The 15,247-nt window shown below is 57.8% G+C and overlaps 2 protein-coding genes across 2 annotated transcripts in view; one reads left to right on the forward strand and one right to left on the reverse strand.

Annotated features, from left to right (window-relative positions):
• The first annotated feature begins 4,389 nt into the window (after positions 1–4,389).
• Positions 4,390–12,274, forward strand: NFKB2 (nuclear factor kappa B subunit 2). The gene is made up of 23 exons (XM_021547931.3): positions 4,390–4,571; positions 5,584–5,628; positions 5,964–6,042; positions 6,515–6,555; positions 6,658–6,756; positions 7,000–7,151; positions 7,740–7,846; positions 7,984–8,142; positions 8,235–8,339; positions 8,483–8,568; positions 8,693–8,831; positions 8,911–9,030; positions 9,128–9,313; positions 9,475–9,616; positions 9,755–9,869; positions 10,071–10,278; positions 10,370–10,539; positions 10,693–10,795; positions 10,909–11,138; positions 11,332–11,401; positions 11,515–11,687; positions 11,761–11,872; positions 11,977–12,274. The coding sequence occupies exons 1-23, from the start codon at positions 4,521–4,523 to the stop codon at positions 12,090–12,092; spliced, it is 2,808 nt and encodes a 935-aa protein (XP_021403606.2). The 5' UTR covers positions 4,390–4,520; the 3' UTR covers positions 12,093–12,274.
• A 170-nt stretch (positions 12,275–12,444) lies between these two features.
• PSD (pleckstrin and Sec7 domain containing) overlaps positions 12,445–15,247 on the reverse strand; it is a 43,516-nt gene continuing 40,713 nt past the window's right edge. Inside the window, exons 16-17 of the mRNA XM_031505240.2 lie at positions 14,616–14,759; positions 12,445–14,331 (exon numbers count right to left, since the gene is read on the reverse strand). Of these exons, the coding sequence (XP_031361100.2) occupies positions 14,092–14,331; positions 14,616–14,759 (384 nt within the window). The 3' untranslated portion in view covers positions 12,445–14,091. The remainder of the gene's footprint in view (positions 14,332–14,615; positions 14,760–15,247) is intronic.

A 15,247-nucleotide genomic window follows, 5' to 3' on the forward strand; every position in this document is an offset into this window, starting at 1 on the left:
TTTTTGCGTGTGTGTGTGTGCTTGTGGACCTGTGGTGCCTTCCACTCTCAGCAGGAGCTGTGTCCAGTGCTCCTCTGGCCGCTGCTGCTCCTGCAAGAGCTGTCCTCTCTCTGCCCACAGGGTTTGGGGTCACTGCTGGGGTGTGGGGATGCCAACCTGGTGCTATCGGCAGAGCCAGGATCTGCCCCTGAGCCTTTGGGGATGCCTGGTCTGAGTCGGGCTGCTGAAGGCAATCGTACTGAGGCTTCCTCCTGTAAGGGACGTGGGAGAACAGGGGGCTCGCCCTCCCTTCACCACACAAGCCTGGTGTGCTGGAAGGGGGAGAGTTCTCTGTTCTTCCCTCCTCCACAGGGGTAAGCAAGCCTTCCAGCTGGCTACTGTGACTGTCAGAGGAGCCAGAAACACAGCGTGCTTTTTCCCTTTCTTGGGAAGTGGCTGCACTGCTGGTCTGTCTGCAGCCCCAGTGAGGATGGCAGCAGGGATCTCTCCCTGCCTGCCTTCCCAGGTGTGTGGTGTCTTCCCAGGTGGGAGTGGTGTCTCACTCTGCTGCAGGATGATGCCAGCAGCCCCAGCTGGACTGTGCTGACCCAGTCCCCCCCACCCTGCGCCAGGGCTCTCACTGCTCAGGGCCTTTTATGCCATCAGTCATGGCTTTTCCCACATTTTTTCAGCTTTGAGAATTGCTGAGGCAGGTTTCACCTCCCTGGTCACAGCATTTCCCTGCTTCCAGCTAGTTTGGGAAGTGAGTGTCCAAATTTACTGTCATGCGGGGGATGTCCTGCAGGCACCATGCCTACTGAGCAGGGGACTTCTGCTCTGTGCCGCTGCCAGCTGAAGCTGTCCCAGGGAGTGCAGCCATGGAAAAAGGAAGCACTTCTATAGGATCAGAGGAAGCGTGTGCCCCATTCTTCTGGGACTCCCAAATCCATCCTCTGGTGCCTTGGCCAATGCCTGCCTGGCAGGAGCTAATCCGTCAGTCACAGCATCCTTGGGCTAGGGTGCAGCCTGGGGTGTCCTGGGCAGGGGTTGAGGTGTTGAGGGGTGTGAGTGCTGTGTGTGCATGCAGAGATCTACAAATATATATATATATACATACATACATATATATATATATATATATATAAAATCCCCTTGTCCCTGGAGAGGGGCATTTACTGTTGCTGCTGCTGTGCGCCTTGATCAAGTTGGGCTTTCCTATTTGCCCACCTTTTCCAAACCAGTCTGTAAATCCACCCGTATATGTAGTTCGAAGAGGAGCCTTTCTGACTTTTGTATCTAATATATTTTTTAAAAAGTATATATAAAGACAACAGTGAATTTACAATAATAAAAGTGGAAATCAGCCATGGTCCTTCCCCGCTGGAGTAGCAGCTGGCCTTGGGAATGGGGCGAAGGGTCCTGTCCCCGCCCTCGGAGGACAGCCGAGCCCGGGGCTCGGTTCCCTGACCGGGTGCCAGCCAGGTGGGATAGGCGGTATCGCCGGAATGCCGCAGTCCGGAGCTGCCCGTCCCTTCGGGGGTCCCCTAGCCCGCCCTCCTGCTGTTTCCGCCGGGCGGAGCCGGCTCCGGGAAGCCCCGGGAGGCGGAGCCGGGTCGGGACTTTCCCGGTGCCGCGGCGGGGATGGAGGTAAGCGGCAGGGTGCGGGTCCGGGGGTGCCGGGGGGACTCGCCGGCCGGGGTACCCGGGCCAGCGGGAGAACGCTTCCCAGGGAAACGGAGTTGAGCAGGCCAGAGGCTGAAAATCCCTGTGCTTGGGCTGCCCGTCCCAGCGGAAGGGTCCTGGGCTCGCTGCCTCCAGTTGCTACACCGGTCCTTGGTTGCCTCTGGCCGGCTGGGGTGGGGGTTGTGGGGAAGATCCAGGTAGGAGACACAGTTGCTCTCTTCGGAGGGGAGAGGAGACGGCAAGTCCCAGCGCTGACGGTTGCACCTTTTTCCCTGCCGGTGGGGAAGTTCCCTATTTGCTGTGTTGCCACTGGGTTCTGACCCATCCTGCAGCTCTCCCTCTTGCGTCCTGAGCCTTGCCTGCGCTGGAGCAGGGCTGGCCTGCTGCCTGCTCCGAGGGGAATCAGGTCTGTGCCCACAGACTCAGCAAGCTGTAGCCCAAATGGAGCCTTGAGCACCAACACGACAGTGGTACTGTGGGTAGAGTGGAAACTGGAGAGGGTGAAAGACAGCGAAAGCGGGGTTGATGCTGGCAGGGGTTCTCTAAGGGCATAGAGCTGGATTAATAGTTCATAACAGCAGAGATGATTTACAGGCCCTCAGAAGAGAAAACCAGAAGATCAGTGGGTGGCTGGGGTTTGCCAAAACCAACTTGATAGCCACAATGGGAGTAAAGGCATGTAATGCAGAGATGGACAAACTGCTTCAGTGCTCAAAGGCAGGCTGTCAGGAGGAGAAGGCTTAGAAAGCTTTCAGGGAGAGGGGATTTCTCTCTGCCATACTTGCTGGTCAAGGGCTTGGTCAGGAAGGGTCTCAGAGCAAAGTCACTGTGAACACAATATGAGAGAGACTCAGCAGCCTCTTGCCAGTAGCTGTTGGGACTCCAGCGATGGAGCAGAGCACAGGATTTGTGCAGAAAACAAGGCCAAGAATTTAGGGGTATTGTTTGCAGGTGTTAGCAGACCCAAGGGAAATCAAAATGGGAAAGGCAGAGTATGTTAGAGGAGCGGCCAGCTGAGTGGCTGGAACATGTCAGCTCTACACCAGTACAATTCAGAGCAGAGCTGTACTCATGCTGTCTCCTGCATTTTTGGAGCACCCTTTCCCATGGCTACTAAACACTCCTGCCTCAGAAAGGCTGACGTATGTTTCCCTCCTGCCTGCAGGGCATCAGCTCTGCAAGTCAGCCGACTGTCATGAGAGGAAAGAAAATAGCACCTGCATTACTAGGTCACTGTTCAAGGAGCTGCAGGCATGGAAGACTGGCTTTAACTCTCACTGCTTGCCAAAGGCTGGCCCTTAATTGAAGCACTCTGACTGGCACAGGAAGGCTGTGCCATCTGGCAAGGGTGCTGTGGCAGTGCTGCACTCCAGGGCAGGGAGCTGATGCTGCTCTGGGAAGTGCCTTGCAGCTGGATTTCTGCTCTCTTGCCCCATTCACAGCAACACCTAGAGAATCCTTCCTGAACCCTAGGAATGTGTGAAGATGGGGAGGAATTAGCCAAGTGAATGGGGTCTGCAGTTCAAACCCATGATCCAGGGCAAATGTGTTGGGAAGACAGAGCAGGGGATGCTCCTGTTGGAGGAAGAAGAGATGTGTTCCCTTCTGGCATATGTGGGGGATAAAAGCTGCATATGCTGCACTCCTAGGGGAAACCCCAAGTCCTGGAGGCCAGAAGGGCATGCTGCTTGGCACAGGAGGCAGGACTTCACCTTGAGAGCAGGTCTGAGGTTGCCTGAGGTTGCTTTTCCAGGAAGAAGGAAGCAGGTGGTGACACCATCTCTGCTCAGCAAGCAAGGTGGGCTTCCTCCAGCACACATTGCACAAGAGTGCAGGGAAATAGCTGGCAATCCAGAGAGAGACAGACCTGTGAGGGATGGGGAGATGCAGGTACAACTCCATGACATTCTTTAGTCATGCTGTTTGCTGCAACTAGTGGAAGTGTCCTGGGCAGCAGTGAGTGAGCTGTGAAAACCCCTCAAGAGGAGATGGAGCTGATGCCACTGGAGAAGGGGAGTTGTGCTATTCGAGGGGCATAGTCTGTTCTCATCCAGCAGCTTCAGGCCCGGACTCTCCCACCAGGCTCAGTGGGTAGTGTAAGTGGCAGTTCCCAGCACACTGAGGAAGGTTGTTTGTCCCTTTATTCACCTCTCTGGAAGATCTGCCCAGCAGATAGGGTGGCTGACTGGTGGTGGCAGACTGAAGCTGTCCGGGTGGGATGATCTGTGGTATCCCAACAGCAGGCAGTCTGTGCTGCTTCCCACAGACCAGCACAGGGTTGTGTCTATATTCCTAGGCCTTCAGAAGCCCCTGTAGAATGACAGGAGGAAGGTCCCCACCTCATTTTGCAGTGCTGGATCTCTCCCTTCACCTTCCTTGCACCCTCCCCTGCACTTGAAGGTCCCATAGATCCCAGGCTGCACAGTTGCCTGGGATGCATCTCTGTGCATATGACAGGCCAACCGGGAAAAACATCAGGCTTGAGGTCACAGGACAGTCCCTTTAGAAGACTTGAGTGGCTGAAAAATCTCCTTGAAAAGGCTCTGTTCAGCTTCTGAAGAATATGAGTCACACACGGATTGAACAATCCCCTTCCTTCCCCTCTTCTCCCACACACTCAAAATCCCCTGAGTGGGACCTGCAGCAACCACTGATTCAGAAATTCATGGTATGAGGGCATTGTGGAGTTAGATACGGGATTTTTTTTTTTTTTTCTTTTCCTTGGTTAGTGAGAAGAAATGTGGAGCATGCCCGTAGGGTCTCTCCTGATCCTGCACCTTTGCTAGAAGTCGCCGGTTTTCTGAGGTCAGGCAGAGCTGACCCCAGCGGAACGCCTGTCTGTGGTACTGGCAGTCCCTATGGCGATGCTGGGGCTGAACGGGTTGCTGAGACCAGCCTCTTCCTCCCCGGTGAGTAGGAGGTTGTGAGCGTTGTGTGGCCCTGGTGCTGGCAGTGCCTTGCTGCGGGAAGTACCCAGTGCTGAGTGCTGGGGCGGTGGGAGATGCTTCCACGGGGAGCTCGGGGGCTGCCGCTTCCACTTTGAAGGAAGGTGGCAATGGGAGCACGGATAGCGAATGCCTCTCTCCGGCCACCACCGCGGGTAGGATGCAGGGGCTGCTGTGTAAATTGAAATTGGGGAGAGGGAAAGCACCCTTTTGGGTGCCTGGCAAGGGGCTGCTGACTGCAGAGTCCTGGAGAGATTCCTTTGTCCAGAGGGGAGCCAGTGGGCTAGGGGACGGCACTTTGGGGCGACTCCTGTTTGAATCCATAGGGGCTTGGAGACGACATCCCGGTGCGGGAGACACATCCCTGTGCAGGATGGGATGATGTGGGTAGGGATCTTGGGGAACGCAGGGGTTTCTGCGGGGTCTTACGGCGCGGGCGGTGCTTCCAGCCGTGCTGCGCTGCAGGTCTCGCTGGGGAAGGGCTCATGGCAGCGCAGCGGGGACTGGCACCCGTAGCGGGACAGGCGGCCGGGGACGGCGTGGGGCAAGCCCTCCGTACTCTCGAGGGGAAAATACGGCACATCTGGCGCCCCGGAGCTGCCAGGCAGCGCCCGGGCGAGAAGGGCCGGGGGAGGCGGGCGGGAATGCTCCGGGATTTCCAGCCCGCCCGGGGCTCCGAGTCCAAAATTCCCAGGCGAGGAGGGGACAGCCCGTCCTGCTGTCCCGAGCGGCCGCCGGCGGGCGCAGAGCAGCCGTGCCGGGCCGTGCCGGGCCGTGCCGAGCCGAGCCGAGCCCCGCGCTCCGTGTGCCCCGGCCGTGCCCCGGGCCGGGCCGGCCGTGCCCCGGCCGCGCGGGCGGGGCGGGGCGGTGACGCGCGGTCCCGTCATTTCCCGGCTCGGCGGGGTTTCTAGGGACTTTCCGGAGCGGCGGTGCCTTCCTGCAGCCCCGCTCCCCGCTCAACCCCCTCTCCCCACAGGCCGGCGGCCGGCCCCGCGCCGACATGGACGAGCAGTTCCAGCCCGTGAGTGCGGCACGGATCGGATCGGATCGGATCGGCCCGGGGCGGTGTCGCTGCCTGGCCCCGGAGCTGGGCAGGGGGCAGTGCCCGACCCCACGGGTGGGGTGGGAGGTGGGGGTCCCTGCCTGCTTCCGGAGTGGGAGGTGGGAGGGTCTGTGTCAGCCTCCAGGGTGGGCACTCAGGGGTCTGCACCTGCCCACCTCTCTTCCCGGGGAGGGACAGGGATCTGTGCCTGCCCCGATGGGATTCTGTGCCAGGCTGCCATCACCCACCCAGGGTAGTTGGGGGATTCCAGACCCAACGCGCTCATCACACTCACCTTCCCTCCCATCACCTAGTGCCTGGATGGGATTGACTATGATGACTTCAGTTTTGGCTCCCACATGATGGAGCAGAAGGAGCCCCTCATGGAGACAGGTAAGGGCCCCTCTGGCTGTACCCTTCCAGGGGTCCCCAGCTGCAGTGGAGTTTCCCAGCGGGTTGACTCATGTCTTTTAGTTGCCAGAAGCACCACAGGCTTTGTTCTTACTGGTCCCACTGTAGGCTGGCTGGAAATCCCTCCCCCATGCCACCAGGATGGGGCTTGTTCCATCTGTCCCTACTACTCAGTCTGCCAGGGACTGCCAGGCAGGGCTGTGACTTCCTGGCAGTCCCTGTTTCCCAAGTGGCAGAGCATCCTCTGGCCCTCCCCTCCTCTTCCTGCTACTCTGACTGGTGTTCTCAGCTGGGCTGCGACAGCACAGGTTTTGGGGGCTCCCAGGACCTCCGTGGGACAGACAGGGGTCACATAATCTTCAGTGCTGTCCCTGTATCTCCAGCATCCTTAGTGAGAACATGCAATTTGGTTATCCCATGTTTCTCATTGGTACCTTTCCTTTCTGTCCTCCAGTGGAAGGTCCCTACCTTGTCATTATTGAACAGCCAAAGCAGGTAAGGATGTCACCCAGGTAAAGACAGGTGTAACTGTCACATCCTGCTCTCATGGCATGAGGCTTTGGCCACCCTTGTCTGACGCGCTCTTTGCCTCCACAGCGGGGTTTCCGATTTCGGTATGGCTGCGAGGGCCCTTCCCATGGGGGGCTGCCAGGAGCATCCAGTGAGAAGGGGCGCAAGACCTATCCCACTGTCAAGGTGAGCGCTGCCATGGGAAGGGGATGGAGCAGTGTCCTCAGCCAGATGCATGAGCATCAGGAAGGAGCCTTGAAGGAAGGACAGGAAATTTATAATAAGCTCTTGTGTATCTCCTGGTGCTGAAGGGATGGGAGAGTTGCGGCTGGAGGGGTGATGGCCATGGGAGGGATAACAGGGTTTTGTAGTGAATCCTTCAGGCTCCTGGCTTATAGTTCCTGACCCCCATCTCCTTCTTCCCTGCAGATCTGTAACTACACAGGGATGGCCCGGATTGAGGTAGATCTGGTGACACACAGTGACCCTCCCCGTGTACATGCCCACAGCCTGGTGGGCAAGCAATGCAACGAGGCCGGCAACTGTGTCACGATCGTGGGACCCAAGGACATGACTGCTCAGTATGTGCAAGGAGGAGCCAGGGTGCTCCTATGTGAGGTGGCTGTGGGTGCTGCCTGCAGCTTTTGAGATGGGGAGAAGATAGGGGTTAGTGCACTCTGAAGTTGGGTTTGCTGGATGAGGTCAGGCATGTGTAGTTCATTGTTACAACTCTGTCCCCTGAGCATTTTGCCTGTGTCTGGTTTTTGAAATATGCAGCTTATTTTGAGCTTCTGTCCTTGAGGTTGCAGCTCTCAGCTTTGCAGATGACTTTTGAAGTCAGCCTGAGTCACAGAATTATTCTGTTACTGCTGCAGTTGCTCTTACGTATTCATCCCTGGTTCAACTCAATACCATTTGCATCACTCTGGCCTTCAGTCCTCCTGGTCTTGCCTTTGACAGCCCTCTGGACTTGTTACCTGTGGGAGCCCAGAGTTTCTGGGGCTCCTTTTCTCTCCTCTGTGGTTGCTCCTCTTCCACCGCACACACACTGATTCCCTGCTGCCTGAGTGGCACCAGGGACCTTCCCAGCTGCGGGAGTATGTGCCCCTTTGGGCTTGCTGCTGCTGACCTTGATGCTCCCAGATCCCAGCAGGTTCCCTCTCCTCCAGGTTCAGCAACCTGGGTGTGCTCCATGTCACCAAGAAGAATATGATGGAGATCATGAAGGAAAAGCTGAAGCAGCAGAAGATGCGCAACAGGAGTCGTCTGCTGACGGGTAAAGGCAGCCTGGGGACTCAGCACTGTGGGCTGACAGCTGGGGGCTGGGCTTAGCATGCGACTGGGGTGGGTAGGAAGGGGACTGGAGCACTGTCCCCTCGTACAGCCTGACAGTTTGTTCCCCTGCCCTGGCAGAAGTGGAGCTGCGTGAGATCGAGCTGGAGGCAAAGGAGCTGAAGAAGGTGATGGACCTGAGCATTGTGCGGTTGCGCTTCACAGCCTACCTCCGTGACAGCAGTGGGAACTTCACGCTGGCTCTCCAGCCTGTCATCTCGGACCCCATCCATGACAGCAGTGAGTGTGGGGCCAGTCCAGAAAAGGGATGGGGCAGGACGGGGGGAGTAAAGACATCTGCACAGTGACTCCCAACACCTCCTGATCTGCAGAGTCCCCTGGAGCTTCCAACCTGAAGATCTCACGGATGGATAAGACAGCAGGCTCTGTACGGGGAGGAGATGAAGTCTACTTGCTGTGTGATAAAGTTCAGAAAGGTAAAGCCATTCTCTCCAGATGAAACCTTCTGGGGGGGCTGTAGCAGGAGAGAACCAGGGCCCTTGGGTGGTCAGGGGTCTTTGTCCTTGGAGCCTGTTTGGGGCAAGGGGACAGGCAGTGCCAGTGCCACTTCTCTCCCCAGATGACATTGAGGTGCGTTTCTATGAGGATGATGAGAACGGCTGGCAGGCCTTTGGGGACTTTTCTCCTACAGATGTGCACAAGCAGGTACAAGGAAGGTGGGGAGTGTCCTGCTCTGCTTCAAGGCAGATGAATGCCTGTGGGGTGAAGCGAGCCTGTCCCCAGCTTCAGGGATGTGCAGAACCTTATGTCCATCATGTCCTGCCCACAGTATGCCATTGTCTTCCGCACACCGCCCTACCACAAGCCCAAGATCGACCGACCTGTCACCGTCTTCCTGCAGCTGAAGCGGAAGCGAGGAGGGGACGTGAGTGACTCCAAGCAGTTCACCTACTACCCCGTGGTGGAAGGTGAGCACCACCCAGGCAGGCTGGCATGTCCCTTGCTGCTGGGGCTGCCTCTCACCCTGCTGCCCCTCTCTCCCCACAGATAAGGAAGAAGTGGAGAGGAAGCGCAAGAAAGTCCTGCCTCAGTTTCCTCAGCACTTTGGCGGTGGCTCGCACATGGGGGGCGCCGGCGGGGGGGCTGGGGGCTTTGGCTCTGGAGGAGGTGAGTGGCAGTGCCTCTTCCTCCTCCTCTCTCAGATGGCTGAGGTCTGGCCCAGGGGGCTCCCTTCTGCTCACCCATCCTCCACCCTGCCCCACAGGTGGGAACCTCAGCTTCCCATACTCCTCTGGGCTGACCTACAACAGCATCTACTCGCCCGGCCCCCACCCAGTGGGGAGCTACCAGGGGGGTGTGCAGATGAAGGGCCCCGAGGCAGAGGGGCCTGGGAGCGACAGGCAGGCACCTGCAGAAGACAGCATGTACTGCAAGGAGCTGCAGAAGCACGGTAGGAGGAACTGAGTTTGAGGGAGGGCTGGGCACATTGCGCAGGAGAGGAGGCATGGACTGGGACCTTCTGGGGTTGTGTGCTGCTCTCCACACCTGGTGGGTGCAGAAGGGTGGATGGGGCTGCTGCTCCTGGAGGTGACATCCTGCTTTGCCCCCCAGCCCAGCTGTGCCAGCTGTGGATGCTGGCGTTAGCCCGTCGCAATGCCCATGCCCTGCTCGACTACTCGGTCACCGCCGACCCCCGCATGCTGCTGGCAGTCCAGAGGCACCTGGCCGCGTCACAGGATGAGAACGGAGACACGTGAGCGCACGAGGGGTTTGAAGGGGGAGCATGGTGGTCTTGTTGTCTGTCAGAGCCATTATGGGGGGCTCTGAGGGCAGCCGGGAGTACCTGGAGAAGCAAGGAGCTGAGCTAGGGGGCATCCCACTCTCTCTACAGGCCTTTGCACCTCGCTATTATCCATGAACAGACAGCTGTGATCAAGCAGCTGATTGACATCATTGTTAGCATCCCCCACCAGCAGATCATCAACATCTCCAATAACCTGCAACAGGTACATGCTTTTCAGGGCAGCCAGTTCTTCTCTAATTGGGAGTAGCTCCTCACTCCCATTTTCCAGCCCTGGGGGCTCCTGTAGCTGCTCCTGCTGAGGGGAGGCTGCAGATCTGAACAAGTTGCAGCTACTGGAGAGAATGGTGGTACAGAACTTGGCTGCTCTTGTGAGCGCTGCTTAGGATGTGCTGCTGTCGTGCAGACGTCACTGCATCTGGCAGTCATCACCAAGCAGCCCCAGGTAGTCCAGCTCCTGCTTCAAGCCCACGCCGACCCAACCTTGCTGGACCGCTATGGCAACTCCCTGCTGCACCTGGCACTCCAGACTGGCGATGAGGAGATGCTGAGGACGCTGCTGGCTCACCTGGGCTCAGCTGCCCCTTATCTGCTCTGCCTGCCCAATTTCCATGGTGAGTGTGGCTCAGGGGCAATGGGCAGGACCCTAGTAGTGCCATCATGGGCTTGGCCAGAGGGCTGCTGAGCCTGTCCCCATCTTCGCAGGCCTCCTGCCTGTGCATTTGGCTGTGAAGGCAAAGAGTTTGGCTTGCTTGGATCTGCTGGTCAGGACGGGAGCAGATGTGAATGCAGTGGAGAGGCAAAGTGGGAGGACCCCACTGCACCTGGCTGTGGACATGGAGAACCTGAACATGGCCACCCACCTGGTGAAGAAGGTATGGACTGGCTGGTGTAGTGGTGGCTGTGGGACAGGGACAGGGTGCAGCCTCCTACAGGCTCCTGGCAGAAGTGGGGGCTCTGCTGAGGCCTTGGGGTGTGGGAGGAGCAGTGGCCAGCAGCCCATCCTCATAGTGTCAAACATTTCTTAGCTGGGAGCAGACATCAACAGCCGGAATTTCGCCGGGAACACCCCCCTGCACTTGGCTGCTGGTCTGGGCTCCCCCACCCTCACCAAGCTGCTTCTTAAAGCTGGTAAGGCACTGCTTTTCCTTCTTCCCTCCCCATAGCTCTGGCTGCCTGTGCTGGCTGTTGCCAGACACAAGGTCAGACCCGTGGGCCTGGCTCATGCCACCCTTTCCCAACAGGGGCAGATGTTTTGTGTGAGAATGATGAGCCCTTGAGCCTGTCCTCGTCGGAGGCCAGTAGTGACACAGACACTGACCCTGAGGAACAGGAGGTGGCCATGGATCTGGGGGAGCCAGCCCTGGCTGCAGAGCACATCACCAGCTCCAAGCTCTCTACACAGGGGCACTGGCAGGCAGGGCACAGGCAGCGCCGCTGCCACACGTCCCTGGACCTGACTCGGAGCCAGAAGGTGTGTGGTGCAGCGGGACAAACTCACTGGGAAAGTTTCTGTGCAGGCCATGGCATGGATGGGTCAGAGTTCCAGGAGATGCACCTGTGAGGATGCCTATGCTCCTCAGTGTCCTGCAGAGATCCAAGGTGTGAGGAGGCAGTGGGGGATCTGGGCAGTGCTTTGGAAGGTTGACATTCATGTCTGTCTGCAGGTGCGGGAGATCCTGCTGCAGGCCTCCCAGCAGGGGCCTGAGGCAGAGCTGCCCACTGCCCCCCAGCCAGGTGAGCAGCCCTCCCTCCCCCACCTCAGCTCAGCAGCACCACACCTAGTCAGGGTAACACCCTCCCAGCAGCAAGGATGGGCAGCCTGTGATGGGGGCACCTCTTTCACACAGGGAAGGTCCTGTCACTGGACAGTGAGGCACTGCAGGGGCTGGAGCAGCTGCTGAATCAGGATTGCAGTGGGTCAGACTGGATCGAGCTGGCCAAACGCCTGGGGCTCTGCAGCCTCGTGGAGACCTACAAGGACACACCCTCGCCCAGTGTCAGCCTCCTGCGCAGTTATGAGGTCAGTGCCTGGTTGGGGTCTGTCCCCTCTGCCTGTCTGGCCATCAGCCCTACTCAGTGTCCTTTCTCTGCAGCTGGCAGGTGGCAGCCTGGGGGGACTGCTGGAGGCACTGGACTCCATGGGGCTCCACAATGCTGTGAGGATGCTCCACAAAACTGAGGCACTGGAGAAGCTGCAAAGCACAGGTACAGAGAGTGAGGGCTGGGGCTGGTGGGCAGGGAGTGTCTCTGCTGCCCCTCCCGTTGCCCCGTCACTAAGAGCATAAGAGCACCCGGGGATTGCTTTGCAGAGCTGAAGGAAGACAGTGCCTACGGCAGTGAGTCGGTGGAGGAGGAGCAGGCGCCCACACTAGCCCTGAAGCCAAGGGGTGAGCTGCCCCCCAGCCAGCAGCCACAGGTGCACTGAGGAGCCAGCCAGCAGACCCTGTGACTACACAGGGAGCTGCACTGCCCTCTACCTTATCCACACAAGTGCCTTTTGGACTTGGGATCCAGTTGTCTGACCTCAGGGGAATGGGATGCAGCTGGCTCCTGCCCATCTCTGCTCTTATTTAATGGTTCCTTCTGAATAAAAGGACACAAGTTCTATTACTCTTTGCCCTCACTCTCTCCAGCCCCAGCAGTGAGCTGGTCATTAAGCTCCCTGAACCCTACTTGGGTCTGGAAGTCTGGCAGCAAGGAGACAACTGCCAGCCCCTCCTCAGCATCCCTCGGTGCTGGGGCTGTCCCCAGCCAAGGAAAAGAAACCACAGCGCACCCAAGAAATGAAGAGCGAGTTTTACTTCAGTAACTGAGAGAAGAAGCTGTACAAAGGTTTTTTTTCCCCACCACCCCCCAAGACCCCCCAAGCCACCTGGGGCAAGGGTGGATTTTTTTTTTTTTTTTTTTTTTTTTTTGCAATAGACTCAAAAGAGCAGAATAAAAAGTTTTGACACATTCGCAAAGTCAGTGCTGAAACCAGCAAGGTCCCAGGCGGCTGAGAACTGCGTGTGTGCCAGCCCCTGGTCACAGCCCTTCACTGTGCCTGGACCCCTCTTTGGACAATCCTGCAACCATGCTCCATCACTTGCACCTTGCTCTAGACAAGCATCCTTCAGCCCACTCTGGAGTAGTGAGGGCTGCCCCAGCCTGCCCCTCACCTCGGCAAGGAGGGAGCCTGTTGCTGAGGAAGGGGCTGCACCAGTGCTGCTGCAGCATGAGGACTGCAGCACTACAGACCAGGCTTTGCTGGTAGCCTCTGAGGCCCCAGACATGCATTGGAAAAGAGATGGGAAGAAAAGCTGGCTCCAGCCTTTACTGGATCCGCAGGGCAGGGGTACCCCCGTATCAACCCTGGCTCCAGGGGTCACCACTCCACACTGCTACCCACCATGCCCTGGGTACGATGCTCACACCCAGGTTGCTGCAAACAGGGCCAGTCCAAGCTGCCAGCAGTGGGGGGTGGAAAATGGGGGTCATAAAGCACCAGTGCATCAGCCTCCCGTGCAGCCACACATGCAGCAATGGGTGCTGCCATCTCAACACTGCCTCCTTGGTACTGGTAGCCACAGGGCTATCTCCCCAAAGGGTTGCTGGTGCTGAAGTGGAGCTGGGGAGCTGGCAGCAGCAGTACACACAGTAGCCCACGCTCAGCTTGCTGTAGGGCAGGGGTGTGGGGAGCTGGATCACCCCGAGTCCTTTTAAAAACCTCTTTCCCCCAGAGTGTCTACAAGATATGGCTGGGTTTATGATTTTGTTTTTTTTAAACAGTTCCCAAAAAGCATCAAAAGTAGCCCCAAAAAAAACCCTTCCTGGTAGTCAGCTTGATCTGGTACTAAAAAGTGCAAAACTGTATCACAAAAACTGTTCAAAAGTTGTAAGAAAGCAGGGAGGGTGCAGAGGTGACTGAGGTGGCAGGGAAGGGACCAGGTGCTGTTGCCCTGGCTTCCCTGGCCACCAGCCCTAGGAGAGGGGACAGTCTAGGGCTGGCCCTCTCCCATCTACCCCCATGGCACAATGGAACTGGAGAAGCGGGCGCTGGCTTTGTTTTGCTGCATTTGTCTTTTTTTTTTTTAAGCCATTGACAAATTGAGCCCAGCAAGTAGGTTTCAGTTGCTCCCTCTCCCCAGGGCAGCAAGAGTAGGTCCTGCAGCCAAGTGCAGAACAAGGAGGGGCAGGAACAAGTCTGATGGGGCCAGGCAGCTCCTGCAGACAAGGACTGGGGACTGTCCTGCTCTGCCACTGTCTCCGGTGGAGGGGCCATGGCCCTGCATGGCTGGTGCTGGCGGCTGCAGAAGGGCTGTCACCCCTCCAGTCCGTGCCGCAGACAGACAGACACATGCAGGGTCTGGGCAGGCACACGGCCTCCGCCCCCGTGCCGGGGGAACGGGAACAGAGCTGCGGTGCAGGCAGCTGAGACCCCACACTTAGGATTTCTGGGGGTGGCCAGGGGGCTGGCGGCCGGTGCGCTCCGAGACGTTGCGCTTCACCTTGGTGTTTGTGCTGGAGGGCTCTGCGTTGAGTGAGGGGCTGGAGTGGGACTTTTTCAGGCCATCGTCCTCCCCACCCGCTGTGTCAAACAGGGTGGACTCAAATGCTGCCAGGTCCTCGGAGCCAGCCTTCAGCTTGGCCCGCAGCAGCATGGCATAGGTGCCGTAGCGGGATTTCTGAGGAGCACAGTGCAGCAGAGAGAGAGGTTGGCAAGCTGGGTACTGTCCTATGACCAGCATCCCTGCATGGGGGGATGCTCATGGTCCCTCCAACCCAGCCAGCATCCTGGGGCAGAGGAATGCTCGTGGTCCTAGACCACGGCAGTGGCAGTGTAATTCAGCGGATGGGATGGGTTGGTCCCATCACTGAGGATGGCCAAACGGATAGGGACAGAGGGCCTGAGGACAGAGGGCCTGAGGACAGAGGGCCTGAGGGCAGAGGGGGACATTTTCCAGCTCACCTCAAATTCCAGGTACTCTTCCTTCTGCTTTAGCTCCTCGTACTCCTTGCCTTTCACCTTCTTCTCAGGCAATGAGGAGCGATGCTCCAGCAGCTCCGCTGACATTGTCTTGAACTTGGTCTCATGGTTCTTCACCTGCTCCTCCTGGGGAAGGGTGGCACCATGTCAGTGCCCTACTCTGTCTCCCTGGTAGTGTGAAATGGCCAGGGACAGAACAGGTTTTTCCCCTTCTAGGAGCAGCCAGGATCTCAGCTTCTGCTGCTAGGTTTGATTTTTCTTTTTTTTTTAATAGCAGGCAAAATCACAGGTTCTTGGGGGCAATCTGCTGTCACCTCATAAGAGGGGCTGACTGCAGTCTTAAAGCAGAATTTAATCCCTCTGAAACTAGGCTGGTGTTTTTTTTTTTTAAATCCTTTCTGCTCTATGAATAACTGCCCTGGTATGCATGAGTGCCAGCTAATCCCCCCAGTCAGTTGCCTTTCAAGGTCCCTGGCAGGACCTTGCAGGCTATGATGTGGGACCACTTTCTCCAACATGGCCTGACCATCACCTGACTCCAGCCCCACTGCCAGGAACAAGACCTCACTGTCTGCTCCCAGTCTCAATACCCCTTTTCTCTGTTTCCTCCTTGG

The sequence above is a fragment of the Lonchura striata genome, chromosome 7 (assembly GCF_046129695.1).
Source record: "Lonchura striata isolate bLonStr1 chromosome 7, bLonStr1.mat, whole genome shotgun sequence".
Classification (NCBI taxonomy): Eukaryota; Metazoa; Chordata; class Aves; order Passeriformes; family Estrildidae; genus Lonchura; species Lonchura striata.

Excerpts from the sequence above, each read along its gene's own strand:
- NFKB2 (XM_021547931.3), top strand. The coding sequence starts at position 4,521 with ATGGCGATGCTGGGGCTGAACGGGTTGCTGAGACCAGCCTCTTCCTCC. Across the intron at positions 4,572-5,583 it reads GACCAGCCTCTTCCTCCCCG|GCCGGCGGCCGGCCCCGCGC; the intron begins GTGAGTAGGAGG and ends CTCTCCCCACAG. Across the intron at positions 8,569-8,692 it reads CTACAGATGTGCACAAGCAG|TATGCCATTGTCTTCCGCAC; the intron begins GTACAAGGAAGG and ends TCCTGCCCACAG.